Consider the following 24,331-nt stretch of genomic DNA (forward strand, 5'->3'; position numbering starts at 1 on the left):
TTTATATATGTCAACTCTCACATGTACTGTGTTTTACATATGTACTTGCTTTGACATGCAGCACTGAGATATCCATTCACTCACCAATACACTCATGCACACAGTCAACCGCCCATACAGCTGTTTCCACATGCACTTTTGAAACCATACATCTAGTGAATCAACTGCTCACACATCTATGCACAGAGTCATACACCTCCCAGCCACCCACACACACACTCAGTCTCCCATACAAATACTTGGGCAACCAATCAATAACCCATATAGTTACTCATATAGCTACTTATCAACACATGCAACAGTTTACAGAACAACAGACATAATGATGCACAAATTAAGACAGTTTAGTCACTAACCCATGCACTCAGTGAGACACATTTAATCACTCACTCATACAGTCATGCACCTACTAAATCCTTCATCCAGACACTTATACATCCACTCATTCTTCAATATGTAAGACATATTTTAACTTTACAGAAACATACAGTCACTGGATGTTGTCATCAGTGATGTCATCAGTGATGTCATTTGAGATGTCATCAGTGATGTCATCAGTGATGTCACTGACCATGTCATGAATGATGTAATATGTGACATCATCAGCAGTGGATTGCGGGTGCGCGATATATAGTTAGTGCAACTAACTATATATGGAATTTCAATGGTTTTGTGTGAGTAAAATAAGGTTTTGTAAATGCGAATTCCTAACTATATATGGTCTATAACCTATGGTTTTTTCAGTGAATTTTCAAGGTTTTGTAAATGCTAATTCCTAACTATATATGGTCTATAACCTATGGTTTTTTCAGTGAATTTTCAAGGTTTTGTAAATGCTAATTCCTAACTATATATGGTCTATAGCCTATGGTTTTTTCAGTGAATATATATATATACATACATATATAAACATATATCATCTGTATATCTATATAAATACAAACATAAATGCATGCATACATATACTTATATGCATACAGATGCATGTTATTGACATGAAAGTTGAAAAAACACTAATAAAAGCAAAGCTAAAAAGCCACCTCATTACAAACAGAATGGCTTTAACTTAAACGAGGGCGAGATCTATTGCATTTTCAATGCTTGTTTACTTTGGTTCCATCAAGAAGGCATTCAGACGTGTCACACATTTGCCATAAATTCTGAATGTTAGCACTCTAGTTGCACATTAGATCACTGTAGTAAAGCTACTGCTCACCAGGGACGTCTGCTGCTGGTATTCAAAGTGCATGTTTCAGTCTGCATGTCACAATTTTTTTAATGAAATAGAAGAGGATTTGAGAAGTCACTCAAAATGATCCCTAATTTTTCTTTCTGAAGCACTAATCATACTTTCTATGGCAAAATTAACCCCCTCATGTTGTTCTTTTTTAAATTGAGTGTTTTCAGACTTACCACTTCATTCCAATCAAGATGGCTTCTGGTGTGCCATACTTTTGTCATAAGTAAGACTGTTAGCGCTCTAGTTATTCTTTAGAACACTCTGGGACATTCTGTCATTGGGCTATACTTGGGGTACATCTGGGTGATATTTGGGCTACATTTAGGCTCTTTTGTCTCTGGTGGCCGTCTTGGGAGACTGTATGTCAGAATGTTTTAATGAAATTGAAGAGGGTTTGAGAAGTCACTCAAAATGTGCGCTAATTTTTCTTTCTGCAGCACTAATCATAATTCATATGGCAAAATATACCCCCTCATTTTGTTCCTTTTTAAATTAAATGTTTTAAGAGTTACCACTTTATTCCAATCAAGATGGCTTCAGGTGTGCCATACCTTTGTAATAAGTAGGACTGTTAGCGCTCTAGTTGTTCTTTAGAACACTCTGGGACATTCTGTCATTGGGCTATACTTGGGCTACATCTGGGTGATATTTGGGCTACATTTGGGCTCTTTTGTCTCTGGTGGCCATTTTGGGAGACTGCATGTCAGAATTTTTTAATGAAATAGAAGAGGATTTGAAAAGTCACTCAAAATGTGCCCTAATTTTTCTTTCTGCAGCACTAATAATACCTTCTATTGCATAATATACCCCCTCATTTTGTTCCTTTTTAAATTAAATGTTTTAAGAGTTACCACTTTATTCCCATCACGATGGCTCCAGGTGTGCTATACCTTTGTAATAAGTAGGACTGTTAGCGCTCTAGTTGTTCTCTAGAACACTCTGGGACATTCTGTCATTGGGCTATACTTGGGCTACATCTGGGTGATATTTGGGCTACATTTGGGCTCTTTTGTCTCTGGTGGCCATTTTGGGAGACTGCATGTCAGAATGTTTTAATGAAATAGAAAAGGATTTGAGAAGTCACTCAAAATGTGCCCTAATTTTTCATTCTGCAGCACTAATCATACTTTCTATGGCAAAATATACCCCCTCATGTTGTTTCTTTTTAAATTAAATGTTTTAAGAGTTACCACTTTATTCCAATCAAGATGGCTTCAGGAGTGCCATACCTTTGTAATAAGTAGGACTGTTAGCGCTCTAGTTGTTCTTTAGAACACTCTGGGACATTCTGTCATTGGGCTATAGTTGGGCTACATCTGGGTGATATTTGGGCTACATTTGGGCTCTTTTGTCTCTGGTGGCCATTTTGGGAGACTGCATGTCAGAATGTTTTAATGAAATAGAAAAGGATTTGAGAAGTCACTCAAAATGTGCCCTAATTTTTCATTCTGAAGCACTAATCACACTTTCTATGGCAAAATATACCCCCTCATGTTGTTTCTTTTTAAATTAAATGTTTTAAGAGTTACCACTTTATTCCAATCAAGATGGCTTCAGGTGTGCCATACCTTTGTAATAAGTAGGACTGTTAGCGCTCTAGTTGTTCTTTAGAACACTCTAGGAGGCTGCAGTAGAACACAAAGGAATCAACTGACAGTCTCTGTCCTTGTTGGATGTACATGTTTTACTGAGAATGTCAGACTTCATTTTCACATGACTGAGAAAGATAATGTGAATTTACAGAAAATATGCTTTCAGTTTAGCTTATAGATCCCCTTCCAAACCACTGTGGGAAAATCATGAGATATTAGTTTTCTTTCAAACAATATTCATGATATTACAGCAGAAGGTTTTTTCACATGGTAAAATCACCTTAGAACCCACCACAATTCCTAAAACGAGTATGGTACCATCAACAAATGATTTATAATGTAACTAAAGTCCTAAAACCCTCTATTAACTACAATGCTTTTTAATGAGGTGCTATCATGTATATTGGTCCCAAGATGGCTGCCAACACTTCTTGGATGAAGTGCTGACAGCCAATCAGATCAGATGTGTGGTTAGGCTCCGCCCAGATATATATCTTTTTTTGAACCTAAATTACTCAAAATCCACTGGAGCACATATATTGAGACCTGGCAAAGGCACATCGGGCTAACAGTCCCTACAATTTTGCCAAGTTTCGTGCAAATCCATTCAGCCGTTCGAGCTAAAAGTGAGGCCAACCACCCTATGGAAATGAACATGGGAAAAACGCGTTTTGGGACCCCCCTTTTTTCTCGGCCCCCCCTTGATGAAACCCCCCCAAATTGTCAGGGGCTGCTCAGAAACAAAATGTTCCATTTTCCTGAAAATTTCAGCCAATTCCGTCCACAAACGCCAAAGTTATTAGACATAGAATTTTCAAAAATCCCATAGAGAAAAAATCCTAAATATATATACCTACTGGCGACCGCCAGTAGGTAATATATATATATATATATTTTAATTGAATAGAAAATATTAGAAAATATTAATCTACAACACCTGCTTTTGAATTACTTTCTTTTTCTGTAAGCAATGTTTCTTTCCTGGATTGAATTTTGAATAATTGTGAATTGCATTATCAATGTCATAACTTGATGTATTGGATTTTAAATAATCAGACAAAACATTTGTGCAAATAGATCCTTTGCGGGTACTCATATCTACCATTTTAAAACCTAGCACACACAAATGTAGCATCTGAGTTCTGTAACCCTGTACACTGACTCTGCTTTCACTTTCACTTTTATTTCTCAATTTGATTGTGTAACTTGTGAGAGCATTGTAGTTGCCTTGTAACTTGTGGTTTGAGATATTTTCCATATAATTTTCTGTAGCAATGCATTGAAAGCAGTTAGAGCCTTCTGAGATATCCCAAAACCATCTAATGAACAAGCATTAGCAAATATATTAGGTCAGGCCTTAGCGAGCAGGTACCATGGTTATTTTTAAAAGAAAAAAGAAGATGGACTGTCAAATAAACATGGTGTCACAAAAACCAAACAAGACTCTGGTGCATGACATCACCCTGATGTTTACAAAAAGAAGAAAAGCTAAGGGTAAAAGGGGTCCCAGGTTAGCAGACACATAAGTCAGGGGGAAGAACATGTCTTACCTGTTGCCCTCACACACCCCGAAGGATGTCATGCTTCATCATCGGGCGTTGCTCCTTGTTGGGCCGGCGCTGCAATTCCGAACGGGTCCCCCGAAGGGTCACTTTATCGGAGTTCTTTTAACCCCTTCCATGCTCATGACAACGTCAGCTCGTCATGAGGCACGGTTGAGCTGTGCTTATGACGAGCTGACCTTGTCATGAAACTATAGTATTCAAGCAATTTCAGCACAGGAGGGGAAAACCCCTAGCAGCCAAGGTGTTAAAATACGCTGGATGGTGCATGTGGGTATGTGAGGGGGTATGTCCTATTAAGGGTAACCTTACATACCACTGCCAAAGGGGAAGGGCAAAGAACACGAGACCTATGGGAGAACGGTGGTCTCCTTGGTGTGCTCAGGAGCCCAGTAGTGGCCCAGGACCGTCTCAAGGCAGTTCGTAGGGACCCCCGAAGGAAACGGGTAAATACACTGAAATACATCTTAGCAGCAATGTGCAGTGTTAACACACTTGGGAAACTCATAATCAAACTTAGTCCCCAGCAAATAACCCCCGTAACTCTATAGGTAGAGAACAACCTTGCTCTAAATATTCTTACCTCCTCATGAAAGGAGAGTGGCTCCAGTGACTGTGCAAGCTGAGATTAAAATATTGTAAATAAAAAAGTAATCATCACGCCTAATTTTAATGGGGCAGCAGTCATACTCCCTAGCAGATAAATGAACAGAAGGATGAAAAGGATTGCACAATTATTGTGTAGCACGGAGCCCCTCCTCCTTGCTTGAACAGTACTGAACTGTGTAGTAATGTTAAGACTGCAAAGACTGGAATGTCTGGGAGGTTTACAGGAGTGCCTTGTAGAAGACGAGTGCTGATGTGCTAAAGGAGAATGCTGCCACAACATGCATTTAAAGTAAAGCTTTTCGAAGTGTAAGGCCAGTACTTCACTTCCTGATTGGTATTTTCAACAATTGGCGATAGGAGCAACATGGCCTGCACTTAATCGGAAAAGAAACAGGCTACCACAACACACTGCACTTGGAACTGATATAGAAACCCTTTTCAGTGGCAGTGCAAGTAACTGGAGAAGATGAATCTAAATGGTGCAAAGAAAATGTACTATTGGCTTTGAATTACTGTAAGATGAAGAACTAGTTTAAAGAAAACCAAAGGAAATGATGGACGGAGCGTTGACAATACAAGCACTCACCCCCAGTCAACTGATCTGGGTTTAATCCATCACCGTTCTTTAGCCCTCTCTGCCACCCCAGTTCAGACATGGCTATATGCAAATCAGTCTGACCCTGTGCCTCATGGGAACAGTCCAGCCTGAACTGCCAAGCCATGCCTTCCCTGGACTGGAAACAAGCTACCGAGGACCGGTTTCTGGCATTTCAGCCGTCTTCAGCCCGGCTTGCTTTCATCGAGGAACTTTTCAGATTAGTACTGGAGGCCCCTGAGGACATGGTGATCAAACTGGATCGGGTACACCGAGTTAGCCCTAGAAGACCCCGGCCCGCTCCTCCTGCAGATTTCCCCGCCTGTGTCCATGATATCCCACTGAAGGAATGCATATTGCAAAACCCCAGAGATTCTCACCCAATCCAATACCAAGGGCTTAAAATCACTCTCTTTCAAGACCTGGCGGCCTACGCGCTGCAAACACCGAAATCATTTCGGCCAGTCACAACGCAATTCAAAGCTAATAAGATCCCATCCTCCTGGGGTCATCCCTTCCGGCTCATTTTCCGCCACAATGGGAAAGTACCAAATCCAATCACTTAGGGAGGCATGCCAACTACTGAGCATTAATGAGGACCTCGCAGCAAGTCTAACGCGTCCTAATAGATCATACTAGGGGCACGACCGTAACAGATGGAGAGTGGCGGGCCCCAGCTGGAATCCGCTTTGTCCAGATCCAGACCATAGCAAAGGAGAGACAGGCAGTCTTGGCATCCCTGGGAGAGGACTCGGCCGGCCCGGCCTGAACAGATCTATGATATAGACTAATGGCTGAACTCAGGGCAGACAGGGGCTTCCGTGACCCTGCGCTGGCAGATTGGAAGAGAGCGTGGGCCTGGGTGGGACGGGGAGGCGGGACGTTCCGAGCCGCTTGGGTTTGATCACCCAGGACATTTACAAACTCCTTCAAAATGTTTGTTGTTTATGTTTTATTTTGATGGGGGCTCCCCTCTTCTGTGCTCCCTGGTCCCGACCACCAGCTTCACGGTACGGTTACCCTACCGCTCCGTGACATAGACCCTCCTACTCCGCCAACAAAGCGTCCTCCTCCCCTTTCCATACAAGGCACTCCCATTGCCATACACTACACGGGTATTGATGTCTCAGACACTTAGGATTCTCACTCTGAACATCAAAGGGCTTAATAACCCTGTGAAACGCAGAGCCATACTTTCTTATTTAGAGAACTCAGGTGCACACATTTGCCTTCTCCAAGGGACTCTTCTCCTTCCAGGAGACACACATTGGCTTCGCTCTAAAGCATTTCCCCAGCCGCTCTTCTCCTCTCTCCCCACGAAATCAGCTGGAGTAGCCATTCTCATCTCAGCTTCATTCTCTGGGAAATTAGGCCCTAAGCAAGCCGAACTCAAAGATAGATTATTGGCCTATTCCTTCCAGTTGGGTTCACACACTCACAATTGGCTCCATTTATGTCCCAAATGACAAACAGGAGAAATTCATCCAAACAGCAGTGACAGAAATTAGCTCATCATCCTACAAATTGTTAGTGAAAGGGGGCGATTTGAACCTGACAGTCGATAACACACTAGATAGGTCGGCTCAAAGACGGGGACAATCCAGAACGCTCTCCAGGGGAGGACAACAGAGACTACAAAGCGCAGGCCTAATAGATATCTGGAGAGATGTGCATCCCACAGCCCGGGACTATACATGCTATTCCCACCCTCATATAATTTACGCCAGAATAGATTACCTACTGGGCACCCAAACTTTTAGATCGCACGTCACTCAAGCAGATATACACCCCCGCACCCTGTCAGACCACTCTGCGATGACAGTTGACCTTTCTTTGCCGGCCACTGGTCCCCCCGCCTCGCACCTGGCACCTGCGGGATACGCTACTGTATCGTCCTGAGGCAGTACAATGAATGTCTAAAACCATACATGATTATCTGAAGATTAATGATACACCTGACACTTTAATAGCAACTCTATGGGACGGCCTGAAGACGGTAGTAAGGGGGTATGTATAGCAATCGCCTTCTAACTGACGATCCACTGGGTGCAGTGGAGAACGTGGAGTCTGGTTATGACCATTTCTGCGGATGGGTAACCAGGGCCCTCGACTCCCTTATCCCGATGGTTTCCAGTAAGTGTGGCTCCCGCGCCCCTAGCCCCTGGTATGATGGCAATCTGAGGGCTCTGAAAAGTGTCTGCAGACGTGCAGAGAGAGACTGGAGGAAGAGGTATGACAGCAGCAAAAAAACCCTGTACATGGCTGCGGTTAAGTCTTATCACCGCGCGGTTTGTAGAACCCGGGCTGAATACTACGCTCTGGAGTTTCGCAGTAGTGGGAACCCGGTTAAAACCATCTTTAAGGCCCTTAAAGACCTTGTGGCAAGGAAGCCTGCCGGTAACTCCATCAGCTCCAATACTCATTGTGAAGCGCTGGCGGTTTTCTTCCTGGAGAAGGTCCAGACCATATATAGGTCCTTCCCCCCCTCCACTGCACAAACCAGTATGGGGCCACCCATCCTGCCGGATCAGGTGGTGCTAGACTCTCTCCCCTCTCTCTCTTTGGAGGCTTACACGGCCTTGGCTCTCCGAGTTAAGTCTGGGTCGCCGGACGACCCGCTCAAGCCACCAATGTTCAGAGACCAGATTTTTGCTCGCCCGGTTTGCGACTTAATCAACACGTCGCTATCATCAGGCCAGGTGCCTTTGAAATGGAAGCATGCAGTAGTAATGCCCATTTTGAAAAAAACATCTCTCGACCCTACAAAATCGGAGAACTACCGCCCGATTTCGCTTCTCCCGTGGCCAGCCAAACTCGCGGAGGCGCATGTTAACACCGACCTCACTGGTCATCTGTCGCGTGCCAACATTCTGGATGACACCCAGAATGGTTTTCGGGCTGGCCACAGTACGGAGACCGCACTGCTATCTATGGTCGAGCACCTGCGGGCAGTTCTGGATGCAGGTCAAACAGCGGCGCTTGTTTTGTTAGACCTAAGCGCCGCCTTTGACACGGTCTCCCATGATATTCTCCTGCAACGTCTTGAGGAGATAGGGGTGATCGGCACTGCACACCAGTGGTTTCGTTCGTTTCTCAGGGATCGTTCCTTCTGTGTGGCGTCCCCGCCCTACCAGTCCAAATGTCATCCTCTGTCTCTTGGGGTCCCACAGGGTTCCTCGCTGAGCCCCACGTTGTTTAACATCTACGTGAAGCCGCTGGCTGAGGTTGTGAAGCTCTGTGGTATGACCATGGTGTCGTACGCAGATGACACCCAGCTAGCGGTCACGATCAGCGGGGACTCTGGGGTGGATGCCCCAAGATTCAGAGAAGGACTCAGGGCGGTGGCTGTCTCCAACTAAACGCCAAAAAAACGGAGGTGATGATCTTTGGGAAGCGGACGGACCTATGGGGAGATACTTGGTGGCCCTCTGAGCTGGGGCCGACCCCCACTCCGGTTGCGGAGATCAAAAATCTTGGTGTTTGGCTGGACCCTTCCCTCAACTTTGTCGGCCACACCAAAAGGACGGTGGCGTGTTGCTTCGGCATCTTCCGCAATCTGCGCCCTGCCCTTAAATACTTTGATGCCGCAACTCGTCAATTGGTGGTGCAAGCAACGGTTTTGGCTCGGCTGGACTATGCCAGCTCCCTTTTCATAGGATTAAACCAGGCCGAGTTAACCCGACTTCAAAGAGTGCAGAACGCTGCGGCCAGAGCAATCGTAGGTCTTCCTAGGTTTTGCTCAGCCGGTCCATCTTTGCGAGCCCTGCATTGGTTACCCGTTAGGCAGCGGATCCACTTTAAAGTTTTGTGCCTTTCCTTCAAGATTCTGAAGGGCCTATCGCCTCCCTTACTGCGCCAACTTTTGTGCCCTTATATCCCGGGCCGCACTTTGCGCTCGCTGGGCCAAGAATTAGCGGTAGCCCCTCGGTTCAAACTCAGTCGGGTGGGGGGTCGCTCCTTTAAGGTGCGGGCAGCCGCACTCTGGAACGCTCTCCCTTTGAAACTTCGGACCCTTGGTGACCTGCTTTCCTTCCGCAAGGCCGCTAAAACCCATTTATTTTCTGAGCTCTGTTAAATCTTTCACTCCCCCATTTTAGTAATATTTTCTGTTCCCCTGTTGTGTTGTGTTCGCCACCTTGTCGGTGCGCCGGGACGCTCCTTCGCTGGAGCAGCCGTGCGCAATACAAATAGTACTAACATAACATAACATAACATAACATAACAATTGCAGCCCTTGACAACAAAATGCAGAGGGAGAAAAGAAGCCTACTGACAGCGCAAGTGCAAAAACTAGAGTGCATTCATCAGCGAGCGGGGGCCAGAGGGTCTGGAGGCAGTTGGTGGTGGCACCCAATTAGCAGCGCTAGTCATAGATAGAGTGGAGTACGCTGCGCTTAGGCTGCGCCACACATTCTATGCGGCAGGCGATAGGAGTGGAAGGCTGCTGGCTAACAGACTGAGAATGCAGAAGCAGGCGGGTGGAATCGCTTCAGTGTACTCACTGACGGGGGAGCTTTGTCAGTCAGATCATCATATTGCTGAGACATTCCACCAATACTATGCAGGGCTTTATGAGGAGCAGGGACTTCCCGTCGATGCACCATCCCGATACCTGCAATGGGCGGCTACGGCTATGCTGACTCCTGGCCAGGCAGAGTGTCTTGAATCTCCCTTTTAGACAGCAGAAGTCATTGCAGCCATTTCTAAACAGAAACTATTAAAATACCCAGGACCAGATTGGTTCACAGTCCTTTTCTACAGGAATTTCTGTCCTGTCTCCAGTTCTAAACAGAGTGTATAACACAATTGGGACCTCCTCAAAGATCCCCCAAATCTATTCTAGGGGTCTCAGTGGTTGTAATTCCCAAGCCCAGTAAGGACAAGAGACACTGCGCCTCTTACAGGCCGATCTCTCTACTCAATGTGGACCGTAAACTATTCACCGGAATCCAGGCAACACGGCTGTCCCCCCTTCTCCCGGAACTGATCGACCCCGATCAGGCAGGATTCATTGCAGGCCGCCAATGTGCAGATAATACTAAGAGGCTACTCCACATTACAGACAAAGCACAGAGGTGCGAAAGGGAACATATGCTTCTATCCGTCGATGCCGAGAAAGCATTCGACAGGGTGCACTGGACCTATTTAAAAGAAACCGTGGGCCACATGGGGCTCCCTGACAGATTTATTAAATGGGTTTTTAGTGGCTTCACCAAATGGCTATACGTCCTTTCCCTTTCCGATACAAAGAGGGACACAACAGGGGTGTCCTCTCTGCCCCCTCCTTTTTGCCAAGTACATTGAGCGAATGGCTCAAAGAATGCGCAACAGTCCACAGATTGCAGGGGTGAGCTTCGGAAGGGGCAAAGATACTCTAAGCTTGTATGCGGACGATATGATTGCATCACTGGAGGCTCCCCAAATCTCTCTCCCATCTTTTCTGGCTGAGTTGGAGAAATTCTCCCAAGCCGCAGGCTTTAAAATAAACATCCAGAAATCTCAGGCTCTAAGGGACACATGCATCAAGGGATTATGCGATCGCAAACAGTGCGATTCGCAAACATTGGGCGTTTGCAATCGCAAAATGGCCTTTTGCGATGCATGAAAGTATTTGGGATGCGCAATTTCAATAATCACAATTTTTTGCGATTTCCCAAATTGCAATTGCATTTAAGGAATCGCAGTTTGCGATTCCTTAAATGCAATGCAAGAAGCACTTTGAAATAGTGATTTTGCTATTTGGGGCCACAAATTACCGAACTTTAAACTGGTCGGTAATTTGCAAAAAACATTCCTTAATTGCGAGTCGCAGTTTGCGAGTCTCAATTGAGGAATGTTTAGGAAGCGCTATTTTTATAGCGATTCCTACATGCATAGGTTTTTGCGAGACCTCAATTGCGATTTCTTAATAATCGCAATTAAGGACTCGCAAAAGAGCATATCTTGATGCATGTGCCCCTCAGCCTCTCACTTAAAGATTCCACGCTAGTGAACTTACACGAGGCATACCCCATCCAGTGGGCACTGGTTGCGATCCTGTACTGGGGAACACAACTTGCCACCTCTCTACAGCATACTGTATCGCTGAACTACACTGTCCTGGTATGGCATCTACAGTCACACCTCTGCCGATGGAAATCATACCAATTGTCCTGGTTAGGCCGAGTGGTGGCGGTAAAAATGTCAATCTTACCAAAAATTCTGATCCTCTTCCAGACATTACCTCTGGAACCTCTTCCAGGTACTATATACTAACTTCAACAAGAGGTAGAACGTTTTATCTGGGCCGATAAGAAACCTCGACTACGTCAAGAACTAAGCTACAGACCCCGTGGGTAGGGTGGACTGGGGATTCCAAATCTTCAGAATTATTATTGTGCAGTTCAGGTATGGTCATTTGTGGAGTGGTCCGCTCTGAATCTGAAAAGCACTGGCTATTTATGGGCAGGGCTTTGGCTGGGGTACCCCTGTGAAGGATTCCTTTTCTCGTTAAAAAGCTCGCTCCTAAACTCTTTATCTCTCGCTGGTCACACAGGCTCCCCTCACGGCCTGGGATAAAATAGCTGAAAGAAGGCCTTTAACGACGTTTCCCTCTCCTCTGACACCCATAGTCGCAAACCCAGATTTCTCTCCTGGTATGGAAATGAAGACTTTCCATTGGGTGGACCCGGGAGGTTTGTAGATCTATCAGACACTTTTTTGATGAAACTGGGCCCCTGACATTTGAGGACTTTCACCAGCATCAGGGCCTTCCCAAAAGTGAGTGATATCGATATCAGCAAATCAGGCATTGGGTGATACACCCAGATATCCACCCTCAGGCACACCCCACCTTTCTCCATTCGATAAATGGCTGCTAGCCAAATCATCAGACACCCGTCTTATCCCCGCCAAATACCAAATCCCCCAACCAGTGGAGATGGGAACTAGGGTGGGGCCGGGGAACTATCAATGCGCCAGTGGGAGGACATTATTACAGACCCAAGTACACAGCTAGAAACATAGCAGGCATAGAGACAGCCATCACAATAGCCACTTATTGGTATCTTACACCTCCTAGTCTTCACAGGGGAATTCTGCAAGAGCCCCCCTTTGCTGGCGGGGATGCGGTACTCAGGGAACTCTCACACACATACTATGGGAATGTCCAAACCTAGCTGGTTATTGGGAACAAGTCCTCGATGAAGTTGATACTTGTATATACAACTTCCCCGCTTTCTGGCCTATATGCTCTTGTGCCTGCCTAATGATCTCATGTTCAATCTAAAATCCCGCAGAGGCCGGAAGATCGACCTAGCCCTTGGAGCAGCCCGTCAAAATATCTTGGCGCTGTGGGGTACAAACCATCTTCCCACCTACACGGGTTGGCTGCATCGTATATGGTATGTCTTGGGCATGGAGTGCATCTCTTTATCCCTTGCTAACCAAGGTGCATCATTCCCTCATATTTGGACCTAACCCTGCCTCCAGGCAGGTTGCTCCACTCCCCGTGCAGCTCCACCTGATCGCGCCAGTGCCCCAAGCCAGCCTCTGCCGCTGTTGCCAGGGTTCGAGGCCCGCTGTAGGACCTGCTCGTCATATGGTCTTTTTCATCTCTGCTTTTGATCTGTGCTATTGCATCTCCTTTTTTCGCTGTACTCGTCATTTGGACTCCTACTGTTATTGTGCCCTCAGCTGACCCCGTTTTGGCCTCCACTGCCCCCCCTCTTCGTGCCTTCTGTACTCCCACGCCACCCGTCTCCGGCTCCCGCCGCTGCGTCCCCTGCGGCCCCGCCCCCTCGCCCTCCATTGGCCTCCCTGCTCCCGCCTCCCAGCTGCTCGTCCCTCCCACCCACCCCATATATGGCGGCCGCTGCGCGACAGTAAGAGCGACCGAACCCTGCCTCCAGGCAGGTTGCTCCACTCCCCGCACAGCTCCACCTGATCGCACCAGTGCTCCCAGCCAGCCTCTGCCGCTGATGCCAGGGTTCGAGGCCCGCTGTAGGACCTGCTCGTCATTTGGTCTTTTTCGTCTCTGCTTTTGATCTGTGCTATTGCATCTCCTATTTGTACTGTACTCGACATTTGGACTCCTACTGCTATTGTGCCCTCAACTGACCCCGTTTTGGCCCCCACTGCCCCCCCCCTTCTTGCCTTCTGTACTCCCTCGCCACCCCCACCATTCCCCTGCTCTTGCAGCTGTGTCCCCTGCAGCCCCACCCCCCTCGCCCTCCATTGGCCTCCCCACTCCCCATCTACTCCATATAGATGGCGGCCGCGCCGAAGGCGCGCCTAAGGCAAGCCCGTCTGTGCCCGTCCGCGCCTGGACCGTGCCCAGCACATGAACCCCTGGCCCCCGCGTAGCCCGACTCCGCTACGATGCCAGCACCCTCCATGCACTCAACCCCGGACGAGAACAGACATGCTACAGAGCCACTCCGAAGCGCACCCACGGACCCTTCACCTGCCGGACCTGCTGCTTCACCAGCATCCAGCCCACCAAACCACCAACAAAAGAAGCCAACTACCTCAGATGCATCCTCCTCAACAACCGCTCCACCCGCAAACACGCCGTCGAACTCTGGGACCTCCTCGACTCTACCTCCCCAGATGTCGCCTTCCTGACAGAGACCTGGCTGAACCCCTCCTCGGCACCTGACCTAGCCATAGCCATCCCGGAAGGCTACAAGATAACCCGCTAGGACCGCACCAACGGCATTGGAGGAGGAATCACCATCGTCCACAGGAACACTCTCAGAGTCTCGACCAACACAGACGACACCCTCGGCACCGCCGAACACATGCACTTCCAGATTCACACCGACAGGAACACCACCCTCCGAGGAAGCCCCGTCTATAGACCCACCGGACCACAACCACAGTTCAGTGACTCCATTGCCAACCTCATAAGCACACACCCCCTCGCCTCCATGGACTACATCTTCCTCGGGGACCTGAACTTCCACCTGGAGAACAACAACAACACCAACTCCACCACCCTGATCGTCAACCTAGCCAACCTCGGACAACCACACGCTTGACCCCATCTTCACAGCAAGCCCCCTTGTCACCACCCACACCACCAAACCCCACTGGACCGACTACCACTGCATCCACTTTACCTTCAGGAAGCCCACCACGCACCACCGCACCCAGTAGATGCCTCAACGCCGCTGGAGCAATGTCACCGCAGACCAGCTAACCACCACCCTCGCCCAGAGCCTAACTGCCGACCCCACCGACCCAGACACTGCCCCCGCATCCTCAGCAATGGATCAACAACTGCGCCAACACCCTTGCCCCGCTCAAGGCACCCTCCAACAGCCACACCAGCAAGAAGGCTTCCTGGTTTACTGAATACCTCCAAGCCTCCAAACGAACATGCCGAAAACTGGAGAAGAACTGGCTCCGCAAACGTACTCCGGACAGCCACGCAGCCCACAAGAACGCCACTCGCAGACACCATCAACTCATCAGAACCGTCAAGAGGGCTTCATTCAAAGACCGCCTAGATTATAACGCACACAACAGCAAAGAGCTTTTCAACATCGTGAAGGATCTCTCCAACCCCAGCTCCAACGACGACATCCCGATTTCACAAGACCTGTGCGACTCACTAGCCACCTCCTTCCACCGCAAGATCGGTGACATCCACGACAGCTTCAACACCACAACCCCCCCCCCAACACCTATCGCCCTCACGTCCACCACCCGCACCAACCACCTGCTTTCCTGGACCAAGGTCAGCGACAAAGACACCAGCCAGATCATGAACACCATCCACTCCGGATCACCGCTAGACCCATGCCCTCACCACACCTCACCTTCCCGGAAAGCTGGAAGCACGCCGAAATCAATGCCTTACTCAAGAAACCCAAGGCGGACCCCAAGCACCTCAAAAACATCCGACCCATCTCCCAGCTTCTGTTCCCGGCAAAGGTCACAGAGAAAATCGTCAACAAACAACTGACCCGTTACCTCGAGGAAAACCGCATCCTGAACCCGTCCCAGTCCGGGTTCTGCAGCAATCACAGCACCGAAACCGCCCTCATTGCCGCCACCGATAACATCAGGACCCTGCTTAACAACTGAGACACAGCGGCCCTCATCCTCCTGGACCTGTCAGCCGCCTTCGACACGGTCTGCCACCATACACTACGGACTCGCCCCTACAATGCTGGGATCCAAGAGAAGGCCCTGGACTGGACCACCTACTTCCTCTCTGGCAGAACTCTGAGCGTCCGCCTCCCCCCCTCCTGCTCAAATGCCACCGAGATCATCTGTGGTGTACCCCAGGGCTCATCCCTCAGCCCGACGTTGTTTAACATTTACATGGCACCCCTTGCCCACGTCGCCAGACAGCACAACCTCAACATCATCTCCTACGCCGACGACACCCAGCTGATCCTCTCCTTCATCAAAGACCCTCACACCGCAAAGACCAACCTCCACAAAGGAATGAAGGCCGTTGCCGAATGGATGAAGAACAGCCGGCTGAAGCTGAACTCAGACAAGACGGAGGTCCTCATCCGCGTACCCACCCCTTCGGCCTGGGACGACTCCTGGTGGCCGACCGCACTGGGAACAGCTCCAACACCCACCGACCACGCAGGCAACCTAGGGATCATCCTCAAATCCACCCTCTCCATGACTAAGCAGGTCAACGCCGTCTTCTTATCCTGCTTCAACACCCTCTGCATGCTCCGCAGGATCTTCAAAAGGATCCCCATCGAAACTAGAAAAACAGTCACCCAGGCCCTCGTCACCAGCAGATTGGATTACAGAAACGCCCTCTTTGCAGGAACATCGGCCAAACTCCTGATACGACTGCAACGCCTTCAGAACGCCTCGGCACGTCTGATCCTCGACATTCACAGCCACATCACACCCCACATGAGGAACCTGTACTGTCTCCCCATCAGCAAGAGGATAACCTTCAAGCTCCTCATCCACGCACACAAAGCTCTCCACAACACCGGCCCAGCATACCTCAGCAGATGACTCAGCTTCTACACCCCTTCCCGACATCTCCGCTCCGCCGGCACCGCCCTCGCCACCGTCCCCCGCAACCGAAGAATGACCGCCGGTGGCAGATCCTTCTCCCAATTCGCCCCCAAGACCTGGAATACCCTCCCCACCAACCTACAGCAGACCCAAGACCTTCTAGCCTTCAGAAGACTCCTCAAGACCTGGCTCTTCGATCAGTAGCAGCATACCCCCCCCCCTCCCCCAGCCCCTTGAGACCCTCACTGGTATGTAGTGCGCTTTAGAAGTGTCCTGATTGACTGATTGGAAAACGTTTATAACGATGCTTTCATCCGAATTTAAAGTACTGGCATGCCCCAAGTATTTACGAATTTTACAGCTTAGAAAACAGTCACCGGCGGAACCCCAATAGAATATATAGGCTTATATCATTAGGAGGAGGGGCGAGGGGTGGGGGAGGGCGGGTTGGGGGGTAGGGTTTAGGGGTGTAGTTTCTAGGGGGGATGTTGGTTTTTGTTAATTGTATTGTGTGCACCAATTGTGCAAGATTATAGCGTTTCTTTATACAACTAGACTAGACTTAAAATTCAATAAAGAAATTATAAACCTAAAAAAACCAATGAATAAAGAAGGCTGACCCATTGCTCCTCTATATATTTATATATGTATAAATATTTTATTTATGATATTTTTTAATTACGTTACTGTGGCAAGACAGTTAAAGTGGTCTCTGTGCCAGACCTAAAGATTGTTTGCAAATAATTTGGACATGTTCGTTAAAGAAAATTATTATTTTGTCACTAGAATTATCTAAGAGGAGAAGAATAGAGACAACCAATTAGATGATATCAGGAACTATTACAATTCAGAGTGGAATGAATGAACACAATGGATATTTACTAGCTTAACTCTGCTAACTGAATTGCCAATGAACTATGTGCAAAAGGTAATAACTAAGGCCTTTCATATTTTTTGAGAACTCCCTGTCTTAAGCCAGATTTTTATGCCTGTATAGAAATGTTTGTGGTGTACACATCTGGCATAAATGTGTTTAATAGAATAATGCTGACATTATGCTTACTCTTAATATATTGCAGAGGCAAAATCAGCGCCGGAGGTTTGTTTCAGGGATGTGAATTCTAAGGGCGATAGATTTGGTCATTGTGGCTTTCATGGCAGTGGTTTCAAGACATGTGACATCAGGTAAATGTGGCAAAATCAAAACAAAAAGTCATGTTTTGACAGTATGCAACTGTAAAGTGATCTGATTCTTTGTTCAGGATCCCTTTTTAAGCATTAATATTCAAGTAGTCTTGGAGATTCCTGATTTTGTATGTACTAAAAACTGTTGTGTTCATACAATGAAATGTTTATTTATAAGGGAAATGTAAACATCTACTGAAGATTACTGCTGTTCAGATGCATAGTTCAGGGTTCGCCAACCTTTTCTATATTAAGATCTACTTTTGTTCAATGGAAACCATCCAGAGCTACTATTATTATTAGTGTTATAATAGTGTCCACATCAGCCAAGATTACATTTCTGGCCACAATATACAACATTACTAGCATTCATCACCTCAGTACATCAGGTAGGGTTATCAGCAGTAACGTAAAAATGTTTTTGCCAGTTTGGAATGCCTCTACATGGGTAATTCCGAACAGCCTTAGTTGCATTGCCCATGATATCAAAGTAATAATATTAGTAATTTGTCTTCTTAACACCGCATAATTTATTACTCAAATATCAGCTTTGAATATATTTTGGAAAATGAACCATTTTTCTCCAAACATCAGCTTATGAGTTTTGAAAATGCACACATTTGCGTCTCAAATACACACATTCAATTTTAGTTTATATATATTAATTCATGTAAGAAAATAATTCTAATTTATGAGGCTGGGCTATACACAGGAGAGCTACTTACAGATAGCTGGAGAGCTACCAGTTTCTTACGAGCGACTCGTTGGAGAAGCCTGATTTAGGTGGTACGGGGGATTTAATTTTTTAGGTAAGTAATGAACGTGCCTGTGAATATGCCACGAAATGAAAGATTCACACTGAACATACTTCATTGTGCACAACACCAAGTAAAGCACTGAGTGTGCCCTTATGAACCTAAAGGCGATCCGGGAACACAAAGCTGTACGTTGCCGAACACCATAAGAAGGCTCAGAATTCCCACTCGAGTTCGAGGGAGCAGACCCATTCCAAGCAACAGGTCTTCATCGAGATTCAAATCTTCCTGTAAGTTGAAATGAAAGTGGAAACACAAGAAGACCAAGAAGGATTCTTCCAAACTCCACCAGACTGACAAATTGTGAGGATGTCGGGATGCCTCCAGTCTCGCTGTTGGTCCCTCGCTAAAGAGCTGATTCCACAACTGAACTCAAAGCACCCTGAGTTTCTGGATCCATTGGTGACAAGACCTTTAGAAAGGCTATGTTTTGACTTTTTGCCAGGCTTTTGATTCTCTTTCTGGTGTGCCTTTGTTCTCCAAGGATCCGCAGAGGCCTCCAGACAGGCCAGCATCAGATTGTCCTCCCTGGGTGCTGTCTGTGCCTCCAGAACCATCCTCAATGCCATTGATGCTTCGATTCCATAGCAGATGCTATTCCGACACCAAAATCCACGCCAATCTCTGCAACATTGTCTTCGGCACCAGCCCAGTCTGTGCCAGAGGTTGAATTCCTTCCTATAGTCTTCTCTAACTCTTAGCCAAATCCATCCTGCCCGAGCTGAGGTCCCACCTCAGTACCATACAGATGCACCATGCCCCTGTTCATTCAGACTCAGACCGAATTATGCCTTTATCTCGGAGCCACACCCAAGGGCTCCTATAACTTTTCAGTTCAGATCCTGACAGAAGCCCCCGGACCACCACAGAAGAAAGTATCTCCTTTGATGTAGTATTTTGATGTGACGCAGAGATTTTGGACTTACTACTGCCAACTGTTTAAAATCAACAATGTAATAGGAGTTTTGCAACCAGTAGAAACTGTGTCAAAACCTTTACTCTGCATTTAATCAGTTCACAACCTTATCAGCTCATGGTCTAAGCCCTGTTTCTGTCCACCAGCGACCAGATAGGTTGCCAGATTCCACACAGCAGCGGCAGGCAACTTTGATATTTTTGACTCCGCAGTCTGCACCAGAGAATTTGGTGGTTCAGGCTTCCACAATAGGATGAACCCCAACTCTTTACCAACAACTCTTCCTGACTGAGTTGAAATGTCTGGAGACATTCAGAAAGCAGATGTTTTCCGCGACCAACCTAGCCTTCTTGTTAGTCAGTGCCAGCTGATTGCTGGGGTAATATATCCATGCTTTATGAAACATGGTTGGTGAGACCTTGTCAAGTCACCGAGTAATATTTGGTCAAGTTGGCTCAAATCATCCAGAATGATCAAGATTCCGCATAGTACATCATCTACTCTGGACTCTACTGACTGCTTCAGCTAAGCAGTTGGCACTAGTTTGGTAATTCCGATAAATGCTTGGATGAGATCCATAGCTTGTCTGGAGACGTGCAAGTCTCTTTAATGGACATGCTGTTAGGTGGGTCTCATTTGTGTCACGAGACGGCGGATTCGTCATTGGACCGCCTTCAAGGAAGCTGGGCCACAGCACATTCCCCTAGGCCTTTCTATCCCTGAAAGACCGTGTTTTCAACAGTTTTGCCCTTTTCAAAGGTACTCCAGAAGGTTGCCACACCAAGGCCCACTGACCCCAGAAACCGGCACCCAATTCCTTTCTGGGGCAGGGATCAAAGACACAACGCCCAGACCATAAGTGGTAGTGAAATCTCCAGTCTCCCGCCCTGGCAGAATCCCCATAGAAGCCACTTTAGTTTGTCCTTAGCAACACAAAACCACACGTGGGTCCTCCAGATCGTCCAACTAAACCTTGCCCTGCCATTCCTTTTCGACCTGCTGCATCCTCTACCCACATCAAAACATCTCTCAGAAAAGCTCTTTTCCATCTTCGTCTAAGACGAGCAGGCTTCTTTGTCCAAAACAGGCATGAAGATAGAGACCAGCTGTTACTCCTGTTATTTCCTAGTTCAGAAGAATGACGGAGGCGTTCATCCTCTTTTAGATCTCCACCCTCTGAATGCCTTCTTGTTGAATGAAAAATTCAAGATGACCACGCTGGCCCAGGTTCTTTCTTCCCAGATGGATCCATGTGATGGGATGATGGCTTTAGACGTACAGGACGCTTAATTATAATTACCCTTCCGCCAGCCTTACAGACACTACTTGCATTTAAAGGTAGGCCAGGAGTATTTTCAATTTGCCATGCTCCACTCTGACCTCACCAGTTCTCCTCTGGTGTTTACGTTAGTCGCAGCAATCCTTTGAGGGTTGGGGGAGTCGCAGTTTTCCCTAACTCGTCGAATGGATGTTGAAGGCGGGCTCACCACAGTCAGCCATTGACCACCTCCAGAGGACAGCGAATCTTCTGGTTTACGATCAATGTGTCAGTCAGACTTAACTCCTTCGCAGAGACTTACTTTCATTGGAGCCATGCTGGATATGGAGCAGATTTTGGCCTTCCCTCACCTCAACGTGTCCAGAACATTTGGACTATGTACCCGATATTTCAGCCTCAGTCCTATTTCTTGGTGAGACTGGCTTTGAGGCTTCTGGGCCCCTTGACATCCTATTGTTGACTATGCCAGATGGCATATGCAGGCTCTGCAGTGGAACCTGAAGTCTGAGTGGGCCCAGCACCAGGAAACTTATTGTATTCCATGCAGATTTCAAAGGAGACTATAAAAGACATGCTGTGGTGGCTCAACCACAGTTGAACGGGTGGCAGACTGCCCCACCCACAGCTGACAGTGGTGACAGATGTATCAATACAGGGATGGTGGAAGTGATTTGGGAGAGGTCAATATCAGATGACTGTGGTCTCTGGTGGAAACCTGTCTCCCCATCAACCGGTTGGAGTTGCCTCCATTCACTTGGCACTAAAGCCTTATCTGCTGTCCATCAAAGGGAGGCTGGTAAAGGTGGTCACGAGCAATACTACGGTCATGTGGTACTGCAACAGGCAGCGTGGGGTGGAGTCCTGGGTCGTGTACCATAAGTCACTTAATCTCTGAAAAGTGACTCCAGCGCTAGGGTATTTTCATGGTAGTGCTTGACAAGCTTAGCTGGCAGCGCCTCGCGGATCATGAGTGGTGGATACACTCTGAGATGGTGAGGGCATCTTCCAGCAGTGAAGAGGACTCTAGCTAGATCTTTTCACCACCATCAAGAATGGGCAATGTCTAATCGTTTGTGTGTTAGAGTTAAGAACGCTCTCTCTCTGAGACGCATTCGAGATAGAGTAAGGCTAAGCTGTCAGATCTCATAATTTTGTTTTATCTCAGAAAGGACTTGCAGTGGGCACAGTTAAAGATTATTTATTGCCTCTTTCTGCCTTTTTACCTTTACCAGACCAGCCATCCTTGTTAAACTTATCTGTGTTGAGGTTTCTAAATGGTTTAACTCATGTGTTTCTTGCGAAACCCTTTGTGATGCCATAGTGGGATCCTAATTTGGTCCGCACTTCACTTATGTGCATGCCATTCAAATCCATGCACAGCTCTCCACTATGTCTTCCATTGAAGACTATGTTTTTGGTTGTAATACTTCATTTTTTCCCATGAGTACTCGAAGTGCTTTCAGTGCAGCCACCTTATAAAACATTTTTTTCAGACAAAGTGGTACAGCATCCCAAGACAGCCTTTTTATCCTCACCCCTCTATGACTCTGAGACGAATGGCTTCTTCATCATTGAATTAGTTGAACTCAGTCTTTGATGAGCATTTGAAATCTTTCAGCAAATTCGTCCATTGTTTCACCATCTCTCTGTCTCTCCTACTGAAGATGTAACTTTCATAATCAATGTTCTGCATCAAATTGATTTTGGTGTTCAGCACTTCTTTAATTTGGTGGTATGAAGTTTCTTCGCCTCTTGGTATTTTCTTTATCACTTCCTTCACTCTGACACCTGCCAAGTTTTTGAGATATTTGCTGACCTTTTTTTAATCTGCTTCTTCCATCGCATCAATGGAATCTTCTAAAGCTTCACTCTAGACAGTCCATCTAGCGCCAGCATCAGTGGTGGCTGGCATGTACGGAGGGTGGAGGGTCGAGAGGCGTCACAAAAAAAAGGCTTACCTTTCAAAATTGCAGCATGACTTCCTCCTCCCTCGGGTGTCTTGTGGAAGCTGTGGAGAAACTGCATGAGCATGCATGAGAGCAGCACCAGGATTGGATAGAGCAGACGCTTTCAGCGCTCCTAAGAGCACGCACTGGAGGCCTGCTCTTTCTCAAACCCAGCTGTCTAAGACGCATTTCTGGATGGATGTCCCAAGTTGGCCAGCCAAAGAGACATGTGCATGGTAAAGCACACAGCTCCATGCTGCTGCCACTCAGCAGCACTGGTCCCCGTACTGATATGTAGTTCAGTTGCTGAAAAATAAAATGGTAATAAATAAACTTTATTACCATTTTATTTTTTACATCTGGGGCTTGTGAGGCGATGCTCCTCACCTCAAATGGAAGAGCACCCCAGGCCAATATTCTGCTTCATGGCAACATTGAAAGCAGATAGTGGTTTTAGGAAGATGGCAGCGCTGTATTGCGCTCTCTTCAGCAGCCATAGGAAAAGCTAAATTTCACTATTCCAACTGCCGCTCACTGCGTCTTTTGTTGGCTTGGCAGGATTCGAAGGCCTTGTAAGGGCAGCCCCCGTGATTATGCTTGGGTCGCTGTGCCTAGCACTGAGGTCAGATGACTCTCTTTACTCTAGATGTTGGGTAAGTAGATGCTCGTTTTTTTATCTGAGGCACGCCACCCTTGACATAATGCATAAAGCCCAAGTGTTTGAATGATTGAAAGTTACCCCTAAATAAGGGGACTGAAATAACCTTTCAAATTGTTTCCATTTGATTGAACGACAACTAGTTTTCACAGTTTTTGGTCTGATTCCCATAATGAAAGTTTTCAAGCGGATAGTTTCCAAGTTCAGCTCGTTCATGTGATCAACAATAGAGTAGAAAGGTCTCTGAATTTCATTTGAGGTTCTTGCTAAAAGGACAGCAACGTCCGCATAGAGGAGGGTGGGTACAGTCCTGTTTTTATTTTAACTAATGGCATATCTCTCCCTTTCTTAGTAAGGACTATAGATCCTTACAAAACGGGTTACCCATTCTATGGGGCCAATATTAGAGCCCAAGGGCTTCTATGGCGTTCTGGCAAAATCGTTTTAATTAGCGATGTGCCAGAACACCTTGGTGTCTTTTAGCTCACAAAGCCATTACACATATACCAGGTTTCAGCCTACAGATCGTATTTCCTTTTTATAATGGCAATTTTTATTCCTTCCTACAGGGCGATACCTCTTCCCTATTTCTGAGCGAGGACTTTAAGGAATTGCAAAGGCATTTATTGGCGCATCTATAGAAGCCAACACACCAAGAAACTTCACTTTCTCTACAAGTCCCTCTCAGTTTCAAAAGCAGGGTTCAGCAACAAAGACAGGGTTCTGCAACAAGTGCAGGACACATCTTTATAGGGCCCCGATTGTCATTAATCAGCATATAGAATATCAGATCCATATTGGCAGTTTTTCAAGTCAATAGTCACCCTTTGTCTTTAGCACCAAGTTCAGTGCAGTCCCATTATTACCTTTTTTCTTCCAATAGGGAAGGCCAAATACATTGATAATGGATTATGGCCACTATATATGCTTGTATGTGTTGACTGATCAGAT

General features: G+C 46.8%; 1 protein-coding gene across 2 annotated transcripts in view; it reads left to right on the plus strand.

The window, feature by feature from the left end:
• The window catches only part of ADAM9 (ADAM metallopeptidase domain 9), a 563,447-nt gene that overhangs the window by 372,925 nt on the left and 166,191 nt on the right, over window positions 1-24,331 (plus strand). For both annotated transcript variants that reach the window (XM_086943740.1, XM_086943741.1), the window contains exon 15: window positions 17,661-17,766. In XM_086943740.1, coding sequence (XP_086799866.1) covers window positions 17,661-17,766 — 106 coding nt within the window. The remainder of the gene's footprint in view (window positions 1-17,660; window positions 17,767-24,331) is intronic.

This window comes from Lissotriton vulgaris, chromosome 11 (assembly GCF_964263255.1).
Source record: "Lissotriton vulgaris chromosome 11, aLisVul1.2, whole genome shotgun sequence".
Taxonomy (NCBI): domain Eukaryota; kingdom Metazoa; phylum Chordata; class Amphibia; order Caudata; family Salamandridae; genus Lissotriton; species Lissotriton vulgaris.